Source organism: Cyprinus carpio, chromosome B25 (genome assembly GCF_018340385.1).
Source record: "Cyprinus carpio isolate SPL01 chromosome B25, ASM1834038v1, whole genome shotgun sequence".
Taxonomy (NCBI): Eukaryota; Metazoa; Chordata; class Actinopteri; order Cypriniformes; family Cyprinidae; genus Cyprinus; species Cyprinus carpio.
In genome coordinates, this window is record NC_056621.1 from 2,910,517 (window position 1) to 2,926,688 (window position 16,172).

General features: G+C 35.7%; 2 protein-coding genes across 2 annotated transcripts; both read right to left on the minus strand.

Moving 5' to 3' along the window:
- Window positions 1-714: 714 nt before the first annotated feature.
- Window positions 715-4,349, minus strand: LOC109109399 (GTPase IMAP family member 6-like). The gene is made up of 4 exons (XM_042752796.1): window positions 4,186-4,349; window positions 3,414-3,836; window positions 2,592-2,653; window positions 715-879 (listed from the first exon to the last, which is right to left on the minus strand). Exons 1-4 carry the CDS (start codon window positions 4,256-4,258, stop codon window positions 715-717), a joined length of 723 nt encoding a protein of 240 aa, XP_042608730.1. The 5' UTR covers window positions 4,259-4,349.
- A 4,786-nt stretch (window positions 4,350-9,135) lies between these two features.
- On the minus strand, window positions 9,136-11,588 carry LOC109109223. Its single transcript, XM_042753263.1, has 3 exons — window positions 11,090-11,588; window positions 10,890-10,966; window positions 9,136-10,778 (listed from the first exon to the last, which is right to left on the minus strand). Exons 2-3 carry the CDS (start codon window positions 10,957-10,959, stop codon window positions 9,439-9,441), a joined length of 1,410 nt encoding a protein of 469 aa, XP_042609197.1. The 5' UTR covers window positions 10,960-10,966; window positions 11,090-11,588; the 3' UTR covers window positions 9,136-9,438.
- Window positions 11,589-16,172: the final 4,584 nt, after the last annotated feature.

A 16,172-nucleotide genomic window follows, 5' to 3' on the forward strand; every position in this document is an offset into this window, starting at 1 on the left:
TTTTTTTTTGGCACTTCATGGACAGAAACCAAAAGACTGCACATAACCATTAAATAATATGTCTGGCAACAGTGCAAAAGCATGTTCACATTATGAAAACACTTAAAGTAAACCAAAAGACTGAAAACAGCCAATCCAAGAACGCAATGATGTCCATAGTATTTAATATTCACTCACTTGAACGTACGCAGTTTGAGATTTTTGCTCATGGACGCAGAGTTTTGTAGTCAGATTGTTTGAGCCAATCAGCTGAGCTGTAAACACCATGTGACTTACTGCTCTGTGGTAAATTATTGACATCAGCTGAGATGTGACTTACTGCTCTGTGGTAAATTATTGACATCATCATGACAACACTGACTGGCTGCTGATATCAGAAGAATCAGTCTATTTCAACATTCACAAGAGCCTCCAACAAAGCGAGGTATAATATCTATTTAAAGATTGTGTCAGTTCCTTTAGTGCAAATAAAAAGAGTGATAAGTAAAACAAGGAAAATCCTTCCTACAATTCCAAGCCCTACAGACAAGAGTGGATTTTCTCCATGCACATCTTGAATGGTTTCTTCAGTTTCTAATTCTTGTCTCAATACTGAGTGAAATCTGTGATCATTGAGCCAAACTAACTTCTCTATTTCTGCTATAAGAGTTGTTCTTTGAGCAGGTTTTGGTTCAGAGTCTCTTATGATGTGAAATCTTCCTCCACATGCGTTGATCATTTCTCCAGCAATCCCTCTTGGAGGCTCCTGTCAAAGGTTCCTGGTGATTTTGGAGCAGAAGAAACAATGCAGTACTGCAGGACTTCTGCTCCCAGCAGCTCCTGGGCTCGTTTCTCAATATCACACTGTTGTGATTGTTGATCTTCCAGATTAAGGACCTTCTGAAGAAGTCAAGTGAAATGTGAGAATCAATATGAAAATTCAGTTTTTGTTTTGGTTAATGTCATCTTTAAACCTGAGCTGTCCCATGAAGCAAAACCAAAAAAAAAAAAAAAAAAAAAAAAAAGTTCTTATAATTCACAAGTTTGGTCTCACAATTCTCGCTATATGTTTATTTATCAGCTGATTATTGATAAAGTTGACTGTGAGTTTATGATTAGCTCCACAGTCTGTCAACATAAAAGTGTGAACAGTCATTCACATAAAACAAAGTCAGCGGGATTCACTTTCCTTCCGAAGGATAACAGATCATTAGGAATATATGAATGATTTAAACACATTTACAAAATAAGAGGAAACCCTGCTGCAGTGAAAGCTCAATACGATTGCTGTAAGAACGCATCGGAATATATATAATCTGAATATAGTGAATTCATTTCTAATTTATTTAGGTCAACAGTGAGCTTCAAAATGTGTAAACTGTCATTTTGAATCTTAATTCTAATTCTGTATTTTGTATTTTAATATACTGAGATAAATTAAAAGTTTGCTATTACTTGTCAAAATAATAATGCTCATCTAATGCATCAAGGGTTTGTAAAGTAACATTGATCACTAGGTTTATAGACTTCTAGATGATTTTAAAATTATTTTTATTTTTACAAAGCATAAGGCACAGGGATATTTTAACTGATTCTACTGTATTTGATCAGCTCTTGATATTTTTGGTGATGGAGGAGCGTTATTGGTGAGATTTTATGTGACACAGGCATATTTGTAAGTTTCATACTTTATGTATTATGTTTATTTGCAGTTAAATCTCCAGATGTGAACATCTGATCTGCACCTCTGGTTTAAATCACAACATCAGCATTATTTGTATTATTTCCAGTAAAACTGCATTGGTTTGTCTGCAGAGCTGCAGAGGAAGTAAGTGGACATTGAGCAGACGTCTTTATCCAGAGCGACTGCAGACTGTTACAGTGAGTGCCTTTGTTCATTTGTCTGACGGAAGTTTAGTAGATGGTAGCAACTGTTCCACAGAAAAATCCTCAATAATTTAAACTCAAATGGTTAAAGATTAAGTGTTGTTCGGTATTAGTGAATCTGACAGTCAGGACATTTCATAACAAGTAAATGAGCTCTAAACAGAGTTAGAAAATAATAAGTATTTAATTTTTCAAAAATTCATATACATGCGTAACAGGACAATTCTGTAATTTTTGTTATTCTGTAAAAAGTGTCAATACATACATGTTTTGTTTTTGGTACTTACATACATAAAATGGCCTTAATAAGACAAATAAATTAGTAATTTAATTCATTAATTGAAAAAACAAAAAACACAATACATCACACTAGATATTGTGGAAATGTACAATGGTAAAGGAACTATTAATATGTTTTAAATATTAACTTAAGAATAAAATCAACATTTGCTCTTGTTTTGACCAGAAGTCTGTCAGTGTCTTTTGTGATTTAGTCACTATAACTGGTTTCAAAGTACTGTATATAAAAAAAGATCCCAACAATAAAGTGGTATGATTTCTTAAAATGCAAAGACAAAATTCACCACAAACCTTAAAAAAAACAAAATGGAAGAACCAATAAATACACAACAGAATGGAAAAACCAGGACAAAAACAACAAACATCACAGATTGACTCTTTAAATGGAAATATGCTATTGTAAATCCTAATATTAGCAGGATTACTGACATCTTCAGACCGAACAGAGCAAATACAGTCGCAAACCCCACTGAGAGTGTCACTCCAGCTGAACAAAACAAGAAAAAAATAAGTACAAAGAATAAAACTAACTGCAAAGGTGTCTGAACATACCTTTGATCCGGTACAGTGAAATGAAGGGTTAATAAATAAGCCCCAAATGTGATCCCAGGGGCAGCACGGCAAGCTATGAGCACATCTGACCACGTCTGTACGCTGACCGCTGTTCCTACAGTCAGTCCTAGACCTAATATAAACACTGTACTAGAATATGAAAGTAAAATCACTAAAGCTTTTAATATTTTATGTTCACGCAATAAATTTGCTAAGTAAGCTAATGAAACTGCAATAGTAAATGTTGAGGATAGAATCAAATTTATTGGTACAGCAACATTTGGACTCATATTATTTCTCAATGTGACCATGAAGATAACAAGTATGCATATTATTGCTCCAAAATTACAAAGTTCATGCTTTCCTTTAGTGAAAATAACAACAGCGTTCAGTACAATGAAGAAAATCCATCCTACAATTCCAACAACTCCTCCGAAAGTGTCATATATTACAGGCAAGACTGGATATTCTTCATTTACATTCTGAGTGGTCTCTTCTTGAAGTTTGTTCTCTATTTCTTGAAGTGTTTGTAAAAGTTCCAGCATTTCTGTTTCTAACTGTTGAGTTTGATTCAGTGCTGTGTAAAATGTGTCACTATTGAGCCAAACTAACTTGTGTATTTCTGCTATAAGAGTTGTTCTTTGAGCAGGTTTTGGTTCAGAGTCTCTTATGATGTGAAATCTTCCTCCACATGCGTTGATCATTTCTCCAGCAATCCCTCTGGAGGCTCCTGTCAAAGGTTCCTGGTGATTTTTGGAGCAGAAGAACAATGCAGTACTGCAGGACTTCTGCTCCCAGCAGCTCCTGGGCTCGTTTCTCAATATCACACTGTTGTGATTGTTGATCTTCCAGATTCAGGACCATTAGAACGGCGTAAGGTCCAGGAGACGAGAGAAACAGCGCTGTTGTGAAGGTCTGTCTCTCTGTGTCCTCCTCACAGAGGTTTGGTCCAGTGACCAGCATCATTCTACGAGCCCCGTCTGTAATTACTGGAGTCTTTACAATCTCTCTGTCCTCCTGTCCTCCGTCTTTCCTTCCTGACAGAAGATCTGCAGCACTGAATCTGGACTGACCTCTGACTCCCACAACCAGGATCCTCAGAGCCTCATCACCAGAAGCTGGAAGTGAAAGTGAAACCGTCAGTGTAAGTGGGGTAAGAAACACAAGCTAAAATCATATTATTTTTGCTTCTCAAGTAAATTTATCTTTGTTTTAATGGGGTCATGAGTTGAAAAATAAAATTTTTGCTGACCTTTTTGATGTACAAGAGATCATTGTACTATAAAAACAGTTTCAGAACTCAATACTTTAATCCAAAATAATAATAAAAGACAGGTTGCATTGGATAAAAGCATTTACCAAATGTAAATGTCTTTTTTTTTTAATTGACATTTCTGCAAGAAATCAAGTTTACATTATAAGATTAATAAAAACATTAATTCCTAGCGGAAGAAAGCAGATACTAACCTTCTGAAGATGATATGTGAAATGCTAGAGTTAATATGAGCAGCGTGTTTAGTTTTGTCTTGGTTAATTTCATCTTTTAATCGAAAGACTTTCTCATAGAACGAGTCACATTCAGTTGATTTTTAGTTGACAAAAGCGAACAAATCTGGGTTTGGCCTCCCATGCTTGCGATAAACTTTCTTTATCAACTCAGAGGTTGATTGTGAGTTTATGATTAACTCTGGCTGTGAACCTCACACTTTCATGCACACACTGGTACGTTTCCTCAGTTGAAACATTTGATATGCTTTCTATGTGCTGTTGTGAATAATGTGGGTTTATGAGTTTTGCAAGTCATTGCATTCTCTTTTTATTTACATTTTACACAGTGTCCCAACTTTATTTATTTATTTATTTTTTGGAATTGGGGTTATAATTTGATGTGACGTTTAAAGAGAACAGCCATTTGAGAACATGATTCAACATATTTCAGTTCTCTGAAAACATATGAAGGATTTGAACACATTTACTCAGCAAGAAGAAATACTAGAGGACTGCTTGAAAAAAAAATATGATAATCAAGTGAATTTCTAGTGCACTTTTATTTCTCCACAACAAGCTTAAAAATGTGTAATTCTAGTGTTACCAAAAGTTTTCTATACTATAAAGCTTATTTATATTTTATGTATTTATATTAATAATCTTAAGCTTAATATTTACAGTATGAGTTGCCAAAATGTATACTAGATATAAAATATCCCACTTAATACACAGCAATGTTTTAATGAGTATTTCTGTAGTTGATCAGCTCTTAATAGCCCTGTATTACTTAGTAATATTTGCAAGTTTCATACAGTAAGTTGTATTTTTATTTACAGGTTAATCTTCACATGAAGTTAAATCACAACAACAACATGATCTGAAAACTGCATTGGTTTGTCTGTAAAGCTGCAGAGGAGGTAAGTGAATATTTAACACATTTTCATCCAGAGCTAGAGGGTCTTACCAACAATTAAAAGTAAAATATATACATAATAATGAGTTATTTGTGTTTTATTTGCTGTTTGTGACTTCAACTAGACTAATGCATGCAGTCTGCCCTTGAAAAAATTACTATTAACGAACCAAAAAATACTGCTACATAAAACAGGTAAGAACTGAGCAAGTTTTCTATTATTACTTTCAGAAAATTCACTATCAGCCCTAAAATTGACAGAATGACTGAAACGCCGAGCACACAAGCACATGAATAAAGCATTATAAGAACAGTTAGCCAGACTATAGACTTAAGCATTTCATTCTTTAAATGAAAATATGTTATTGTCAATCCTAATAATAGCAGAATTATTGTCATCATCCCACCAAACACATTCACAAACCCCACTGAAAGTGCGGCCCCGATGATACAAAACAGAAATGACCCAAGTATGTACATTAAAAATGTACGTCTAATCATTTTGGTGCAAAATAAAAATGCAAAAGCCCTGATTGTGACCCCAGGAGCCGCGTAACACGCTATGAGCACATCTGACCATGTCCAGATGCTGATGATTGTTCCCAAGACCAGAGCTGAACCTATCATATACATAAAACACATCATTATAGCATATGGAAGTTTTAGCAACCTGATACAATAGATTATGATATTGACTATGAAAATTCTTTTGTCTCGTCTCTTCCTCTTAAACTCAAATATATCGATTAATTTGGGGTTTACTGTAAGTACAGTTGCTAATGATGATAGCAAGGACAGATTTAGTGGTATGGCAAGGTCTGGACTCAGAACATGTCTTAGACAGACCATAAACAACGTCAGTACAATAAATGCTTCCCCAAAAATAAAGAATGGTTTTTTTAGTTTTATATATTTTGTCTATATAGAGTGTGATATGTTGTGATTGTTGGCGGAATTACTTTTGTGTTTTTGTTATATGAGTTTTTTTTTTTTGTGCATGTGAGCATGCAGAAAATCCAGTGAATAAAAGAAACATGAGGATATGTTTGAAAAAGAAAGAAAACAAAACATTCACAAAGATAATAAAACCCCAGAAGGCATTTAGTTCAGACATTAGCTTATGTAAAGCCCATCAGAAACTATAACAGATGCTTGACTGACAGTGATAACATAGTCTTGCGCAACTTCAGCTTGTCCAAAACGCTGTAGCCAGACTTCTTTTAAAGTGCCGTAAACATGAACACATCACTCCAATTCTTAGATCCCTACACTGGTTGCCGATCTGTCAGAGAATAGACTTTAAATTTCTCCTCTTTGTATATAAATCCCTACATAACAAAGCTCCTGTCTATCTATCTGAACGTCTTCATTTTTATACTCCATCTAGAAGCCTATGATCCTGTGACCAGGCTTTGTTGGTGGTCCCTCGCGTTAGGCTAAAGCAAAGAGGGGAGCGTGCGTTTGCGGTGGCAGGGCCACGACTCTGGAACACCCTGCCTTTAGAGATTAGAATGGCCCCTTCCTTGTCTATTTTTAAGTCCTTGCTAAAAACCTATTTGTTTTCCTTAATGTATTGACTACCGAGATGTTAAATTTTTAAATGGGTGGTTTTAAATTTTTCTCTGGTCTGTTTTTTGTGTATGTGTAAAATTCTTGCTCTTCTGTAAAGCACTTTGGTCAGCCTGGTAGCTGTTGTAAATGCGCTATACAAATAAAATGTAAATTGAAATAGTAGAGAAATGAGAAATACTTAAAGGGATAGTTCACCCAAAAATCAAAATTATGTCATTAATGACTCACCCTCATGTCGTTCCAAACCCGTGAGACCTCCGTTCATCTTCGGAACACAGTATAAGATATTTTAGATTTAGTCCGAGAGCTTTCTGTCCCTCCATTGAGAATGTATGTACGGTATACTGTCCACGTCCAGAAAGGTAATAAAAACATCTTCAAAGTAGTCCATGTGACATCAGAGGGTCCGTTATGAATTTTTTGAAGCATCGAAAATACATTTTGGTCCAAGAATTATCAAAAACTACGACTTTATTCAGCATTGACTTCTCTCCCGGGTCTGAGCGCGTTCACCTCACATCCGGTTCGCGCGAACGAATCACTCGATGTAACCGGATCTTCTTGAACCAGGTTCACCAAATCGAACTGAATCGTTTGAAACGGTTCGCGTCAACAATAAGCATTAATCCACAAATGACTTAAGCTGTTAACTTTTTTACCATGGCTGACACTCCCTCTGAGTTCAAATAACCCAATATCCCGGAGTAATTCATTTACTCAAACAGTACACTGACTGAACCGAGCCAGATAACGAACAAAACATTGACTCGTTCTCGAGTCAAGAACCGTTTCTGGTCGGACGCGTCCGATTCGAGAACCGAGGCGCTGATGATACTGCGCATGCGTGATTCAGACTGACACACAGCGCGTCTGAACTGAACTGGTTCTTTTGGTGATTGACTTCTGAACCGATTCTGTGCTAATGTTATGAGCGCGGGTAAAACCGAAGGCTTCAATCAAGGGCAATCATTGCCAATGAAGTCATTACGTCGAGCGCAAAAGAACTGGTGAACCGTTTTCGGCAACCGGTTTATTGAATCAAACTGTCTGAAAGAACCGGTTCGCGGAGAAGAACAGAACTTCCCATCACTACCGGTGATCCGAAAACCGATGCAACCGGTTCTTGACTCGAGAACGAGTCAATGTTTCGTTCGTTATCTGGCTCGGTCATCAGTTTCAGTCAGTGTACTGTTTGAGTAAATGAATTACTCGGGATATTGATTTATTTGAACTCAGAGGGAGTGTCCAGCCATGTTAAAAAAGTTAACAGCTTAAGTCATTGGTGGATTAATGCTTATTGTTGACGCGAACAGTTTCAAACGATTCAGTTCGATTTGGTGAACTGGTTCAAGAAGATCCGGTTACATCGAGTGATTCGTTCGCGAACCGGATGTGAGGTGAACGCGCTCATAACAGACCGGGAGAGAAGTCAATGCTGAATAAAGTCGTTAGTTTTGATATTTTTGGACCAAAAATGTATTTTCGATGCTTCAAAAAATTCTAACGGACCCTCTGATGTCACATGGACTACTTTGAAGATGTATTTATTACCCTTTTGGACGTGGACAGTATACCGTACATACATTCTCAATGGAGGGACAGAAAGCTCTCGGACTAAATCTAAATATCTTATACTGTGTTCCGAAGATGAACGGAGGTCTCACGGGTTTGGAACAACATGAGGGTGAGTCATTAATGACATAATTTTGATTTTTGGGTGAACTATCCCTTTAAGGTATTAGACATGAATGGTTTTGTAGAACATAATTAAAATACTCTTAGAAGCAAGAGTGTGGCTTTGCATTTTCATTTAAAGCTGACAGCAGTAAAATTAATCCAGATTGATTCCCTTAAAGACACTTAATGCACAGCATTGTTTTGATCAGCTCTTAATATTCTTGTTGATGGAGGAGTATTCGAGAGGTTTGATAACAAATTATATTTAAGTACTATTTGCATGTTTCATACTGTCAGTTTTATTTTTATTTACAGTTTAATTTCCAGTTGAGAACATCTGATCTGCACTGCTGGTTAAAATCAATCACAACATCAGCATTATTTGAACTATTTCCAGTAAAACTGCATTGATTTGTCTGCAGAGCAAGTAAGTGGACATTGCATACTGTTATAGTGATAGTCTTCGTTCATTTGTCCAGGAGATGTTTTAGTAGATGATATCTGTTCTAAAGTAAAATCTTCAAAAATCTCAAATCAAATGGTTATTGATTAGGAGTCATTCCTCATTACAGTGAATGTGACAGTCAGGGGTTTGTTTGAGACTTCAGTATAGTAAGTAAATGAGATCTAAACAAAGAGGGACTATTAAATAAATTATGTTTTTTTTTTTTTATGCATCTAATGAATGCATAACAGCAGAATTCAGAAATGTCTGTTTTATTTATGCAAAATTATGTTTAAAGTATCAAAATATTTTTTTCATTGTGTGTATTTTCAAACTATGAAAATAGGCATTTTATTTCAGGAAAAAAAAAAAAACCTTCACCACATAACACTGATAAACATAATACATCATTTAAAATGTGCAGTAAATGTTTTTCCTGTGACATCTGTAAACCCGATGTTAAACCCTCGTTGGTAAACAAATTAAATAAACTAGTGTTGGGCCAAAAGTTCCCATCCTTGAAGAAACATCAATACGTGTTTGAAATATTAACATAAAAAAAATCAAAATCAGCATTAACTTATGATCCAAAATCTGTTAGTCTCTTTTGATTTGGTCACTATTATCAGCTACCAATTACTGTGAAAATATAATGAAATAATACACGGCATAAAAATGAAATTAAAGAACCAATAAATACACAACAGCATGGAAAAATCAAGAAAAAAACAATAAATTTCACAGCATCACTCTTTAAATGGAAAAACGCTTTTGTAAATCCTAATATTAGCAGAAATATTGCTCTCTCCACACCAAACAGAGCAAATACAGTCACAAACCCCATTGAGAGCGTCACTCCAACAAAACAAAACAGGAATAACTTGAATGCAAAAACTAGAGTTGTCCGAGCTTGCATTTGATCTGGTATAATGGAGTAAATAGTGTATAAATGAGCCCCGAATGTGACCCCGGGAGCAGCATGGCACGCTATGAGCACATCTGACCACGTCCGTACACTGACAGCTGTTCCTACAGTCAGTCCTAGACCGGCTATGAACACTATACTGGGAAATGTAAAGATCATGACTAAAAACATTATGATTTGGTGTCCATGTCGCGAATTTGCAAGGTCATGATATGCAACAGCTACTGGGAAAGTGGAGGATAGGATCAAATTTAAAGGAACAGCAACATCTGGATTGAGAATATTTCTTAAAGTGACTGTAAAACTAACAAGTACAAATAATATTTCCGCAAAATGAAAATGTTCATGCGTTATTTTAGTGAAAATAAAAGCAGTGTTCAGTAAAATGAGTAAAATCCATCGTGCAGTTTCTGCTGAACTGTCATGTGTTTCAGAGAGGATTTGATTTTGTTCATGCACATCTTGAATGGTTTCATCTGCTTCTAACTTTTCACTCAGTGCTGAGTGAAATCTGTGATCACTGAGCCGAACTAACTTGTGTATTTCTGCTATAAGAGTTGTTCTTTGAGCAGGTTTTGGTTCAGAGTCTCTTATGATGTGAAATCTTCCTCCACATGCGTTGATCATTTCTCCAGCAATCCCTCTGGAGGCTCCTGTCAAAGGTTCCTGGTGATTTTGGAGCAGAAGAACAATGCAGTACTGGAGGACTTCTGCTCCCAGCAGCTCCTGGGCTCGTTTCTCAATATCACACTGTTGTGATTGTTGATCTTCCAGATTCAGGACCATTAGAACGGCGTGAGGTCCAGGAGACGAGAGAAACAGCGCTGTTGTGAAGGTCTGTCTCTCTGTGTCCTCCTCACAGAGGTTTGGTCCAGTGACCAGCATCATTCTACGAGCCCCGTCTGTAATTACTGGAGTCTTTACAATCTCTCTGTCCTCCTGTCCTCCGTCTTTCCTTCCTGACAGAAGATCTGCAGCACTGAATCTGGACTGACCTCTGACTCCCACAACCAGGATCCTCAGAGTCTCATCATGAGATGCTGAAATAATGTGAAACCATCATGCAACGCAAGAAAAATTGAGTAAAAAAGGTATTCTTTGAAAACAAGCCAACAGGGTACTGACATTAATGAGCAGGTAGGCTACATTACCTTCTGCTTGGACAGTGTGAAAAAGCAGAATCAGTGTGAAGAGCGAGATGGGTTTTGTGTGTAATTTCATCGTACACCTAAAGCCAAATAAATGTAGACTGTTACTCAAGTTAGCCTATAAACAAAACTAAGAATATAAATAAGGTTTTACTTACAGCCAGTTAGTTTAGAATATATATATATATAAAGGTTTTACTTACAACCAGTTAGTTCAGAAAACGCTTTAAGTGTAGTTCTGTCCTGTCTTTTGTTTTGCTAAAACAACTAACGTTACGCTCCACAAGTCTGCGTTCGATGTCAGAGAAGATATTAAACCAGTTCGACAAGTTATTTGGGAAAAGTCAGGGCTCCAGACTGTTACTAGTAGGTCGCATTTTGCAAGGTTTTTCTTCTCCCTAGTGAGACTTAAGTGTGTTAGCGATCGAACTGGTGTCATTTGTGTTGTGTACGGACAGCATTTAAACGACAAAAGCGGAACGAGACTGCACAACGAAACCGGAAGAAAGCGCAGCGCGAGCTCAGAGTAAATACTGACCGCTGTCCATCACGTGACCGTTATAAACAGAGCTGTGAGATCCAGTGTGAAGCAACTGAGTCGAGTTCTCCGACACAAACCCACAAACTACTGATTTCTACGAGCTTAAAACCAGATGAAACAGCGCTGAGATCCTCAACATCCCTGACGTGTAAACCAGGAGAAACAGTGTGTAGAAACGATCCGGTTTAAATCCACAAATTACTAACATTTACAAAGGATTAACTATAATACCATGGTTAAGATATGGTTAGTGTAGCAAAGCCATGATTATTTTGTGGTTATCATGGTTTACCTATTTTCTATTTTATTTTAGTAAATTTATTATGAATTTTTGTAAGGGATGCATGGTTCATGATCTACAAATGTATGATATTGTGGAAGATATTGTGGTACTTTTTTATAAAAGTAAAATCCTAATTCAGTCAGTCAGAATATGTAAATTTTACCCCATAAAATGGAGTTTTTGCTATTTTTTTTTTTTACTTTGGTGTAAATAACAAGAACAGTGAGTGAAAGTAGGAAACATCATCATGAGAAACTTAAATAGAAAGTGATTTTTAACTTTTTAACAGAAAAAATCCAGTTTTGCCTCAAAACTCTTGTCTCACATGTGATCATCTGTTAATTATGGAAGGCCGACGGGGCCAAAAGTCTTTAAGCAGAGCACGTGGAATGTGACCGTGTCAGCACACACTGTTTGTCTGCCTTAACGCAACAGCACAACAGCCAATGAAATAGCTGTAATTGGGACTATTTTTGCATATGTGAAACAATGGTACGTTGGTATATATGTATACAGACATCATGTGTACTCATGAAGGATGTAGGAATGGTATACTGGTATGCATGTATGCAAACATCAGACAATATGTTTTAATATCGCCAGAATGTGTGTCTCTATACAAAAGAGACACATTCAAAATTGTGGAAAACAGTGTGTGTTAATATGTTCAAATTCAATCCATTACATTTAAAAACATTTGGCCCTGTCTGCTTCCATATTTATTTCCAGTATCCCTTCTCACATGTGTTATATTTTGAAACGATTCTTCCTATTGAAAAGTTGTGTAATGTGTGATGTCCCCTGACACTGATCTTTGTGTAATATGTGACATCCCCTGACACTGATCTTTTGTGTAATGTGCACACAACAGCAAATAATGGCACCCCGGTCACTCGGGTAGTGTGAGAAAAACAGTGACCCAATGACTTTAAAAATTGTGTAGTGTGACCCCAGCATAAAAGGGAAAATTAAAACTGTAAATTATTTTGGGTGCTATAAACTGTAGAAAGAACTGTATCAACAGATAAAAAATAAATTGCATTGGATAAAACATTTGCCAAATGTATAAATGTTACTAGTTTTAATATATATTAAATGGCAAAATAGTCAAGTCAAGTCACCTTTGTTTATGTAGCACTTTAAACAAAAAAGTTTGTTTCAAAGCAACTGAACAACATTAATTAGGAAAACAGTGTCAATAGTGCAAAATGACAGTTAAAGGCAGTTCATCATTAAATTCAGTGATGTCATCAATCAGCTCAGTTCAGTTTAAATAGTATCTGTGCAATTATTTGCAATCAAGTCAACGATATTGCTGTAAATGAAGCAGTGGCATGGGGTGAAATGGCGTTAAGAGGGCACAATCATGGACCGGGGGCAGGGGTTTAGAGTCTGTATAGGTTTGTTCCCCCTCAGCTAGGGGTGGGCGATATAATAAAAATATAACTATTCCTTTTTTTTTTTTTTTTTTTTTTTTTTTTTTTTAGAAATATCATGATTTTATCACGATTCTTTGTCGTTGTTTTTTCTATTTTGCAAGCTGTTTGAGCATCACAGCCAAACCAATTTTCCTATTATAAAGCGCCTTTTAAGGTAGCAAAATATGAAAAAGTATGGCGGATATTTAGGTCAAAGTGCATGGGTGAAGATAAAAAACTTTGTTTTTATTTTATCTTTGTTATTAAAAAATGAGAACAAAGATACACATTACAAATACAGATATTATACAAATAAAATAAAGTGTTTCATTTTCGTGGACAATAGGTGTATTAAGCAGGAGCATTAAAAAATTAATAAACAAATATAAAAGTATAACACTATGTACTTTGATTCCTATTAATGCAACTGTATTAAAGTTTTTTTCAGTCAAGAGAATTGAGAGATTTTTCTCTGTGTGTTTGGTGTTTTATTAACACTAAAGGAATAATTCACCCAAAAAAATTAAATAGTGTTTCATATATATATATATATATATATATATATATATATATATATATAATATATATATATATATATATATATATATATAATATATATATATATATATATATATATATATATATATATATATATATATATATATATACACCTTCATGTACTCACTCAAAAGTTTTTTTTTTTTTTAATTCCTCCTTCTGCTAAACATAAACGCTATTTTGAAGAAGGTGGAAAACCAAACAGCTGTTGGTTCACAGTGACATCCATAGTATTTTGTTTCCTACTATCAAAGTCAACGTGGACCAGCAACTGTTTGGTTACATAGATTCTTCAAAATATCTTCTTTTGTGTTCAGCACAAGAAAGAAGTAAATATAGGTTTGGTACAACATGTGAATGAATAAACAATGACAGAAATTCAATTTTAGGGTGAACTATCCCTTTAATTACAGTCGGCAGCATGTAATATACAGACATGCATCTGTTTCTTTCAGTTGTTTACTTTCATTTTACAAATATCTATACGTAAACCTTGTTTGTTTTGACAGTATTACCACAAAACATAACTTAGTTAAGTAATCAGGTACAGTTTGAACGGCTTTTTCGTTTTCGTGCCACGCTTTGATTGTGCTCAGAAATACCGCACGTCAGAACAGCACACGAATGAAACGTTTAAATAACCAGTAAGGCTTTAAAAGCAGATGCAAAAAAAAAAAATATTTTGTGAATAAATGCAGTATCCTGTGAGAGTAACTCTACCGCTGAATTAACACTGATGTTAATGTATGTCGCAGTATATTGATTCGGCGGCACCAGAACTGCAGCTGATAGAATGTGCGCTGCAGCACAATACAACGATATTTCTTCAAAAGCAGATCGTGAAGACATTTTTATCGTCCACGATCAAGAATCTTCATATCCTACCCTCGGTAGAAATCACGGACCGGGGGCAGACCGGACCGCAAGGGCACTTTAGCGTCGGACCTCAAAGGGGCAGGGGCATGTTGTCTAACCCCAGAATGTCTACAAATGCTGATCCCAATGCATCTTTTTCATTATTAACATGGATATTAAAATCACCAACAATTATAACTTTATCTGCAGCCAGATATAAAATATAAAATCAGCAAACTCTTTAATAAAGTCTATATGGTGCCTTGGTGGCCTGTATATAGTAGCCAGTACAAACATCACAGGGGATTTACCATTAACACTTGTTTCTCTGGACAATGTTATATGAAGCACCATTACTTCAAACGAGTTATACTTGAAATCCGCCCTCTGAGATATGCTTAAAACATTGTTAAAAAAATTGAAGCAAAACCTCCCCCTCTACCTTTTGGATGCGGCTCATGTTTATAACAGTAATCTTGGGAGGTAGACTCAAAAAGTATAAGAGAGCTTTTACTAACCTGAAGATGAGAAGTGAAATTCTTTGGTCATTATGCCTATTTAGTTTTGTCTTGGTTAATTTAATAATTTAAAGGTGGGGTAAACGATTTCTGGTAGCCAATGTTGACTATTTGAAATCACCAAAACACACACGCCCCTATTTTGATAGCTCCGCCCCACACATACGTACGCAACCTGTGCAACGATTAGTTCTGTGAAACAAAGCAAAACCAATGTTAAATCATGTCTACACTATATAACTCATTATAATCAGTGATGCTGTCTACACCAAAGAGATATATATATATATATACACATATCTATGGTCTACACTGGATGTGGCGCTGTCCACGATGAGTTGCGCTCTTGAAAACAAAGCCCACTTGACAGTGACAATGTGCTGATTCTGAACGCATCTCTCACAGACTTGCAAAGGAGTATACTTTAAAGGCTTGTGCACTCAACTGTTTGCGAAATGGAGCTTTGTGCTCGTGTATCCTATGTCTCTTATTTGGCACAAATCTAAATATTCCATTCAGTTCCAATGGTGAAACAGAGGCCACCCGGTGATATTTCGTTTACTGTATTATTATTATTATTTTTTTGATAAAGTACCAACTGTGCTGTCAAGTTAACAATGATGGAACTGTGTTTTTGTGTGTGTGTGTGTGTGTGTGTGTGTGCGCGCCGGCGTGATCACTTCAACTGTTTCCTTATACCAGCAGAATCAACTTTAAACACTTATTGTCTTATTAATAATGCATCACTGAATAAAGGTCTTTTATTTGTGTACACTCACAATGAAAACAAAACATTGTGCTTTTGTAAAATGAAGAAAACAAATAGAGTGTCGCTTTCTGCCACTTGAGTTTCCTTACTGTGATCAAATTAATCCTGTCACAAAAATTAACTGAAATTCAGCATATATAGGCTACGTTATGTGTCGCACTGTTTTTTTTCCTTGTTGATCTGTAAACTAAATCAAATATATGTCAAGAATTTATTCCTTGTATGTATATATGTACTGCAGATTTTATATATATAACAATGTAATAACATTTAGTATTTTCACAGGTGGAAAATGTTTAATTTTTACTACTGTCTGTTCAAAATAAATGAAAAGAAACCGAGCA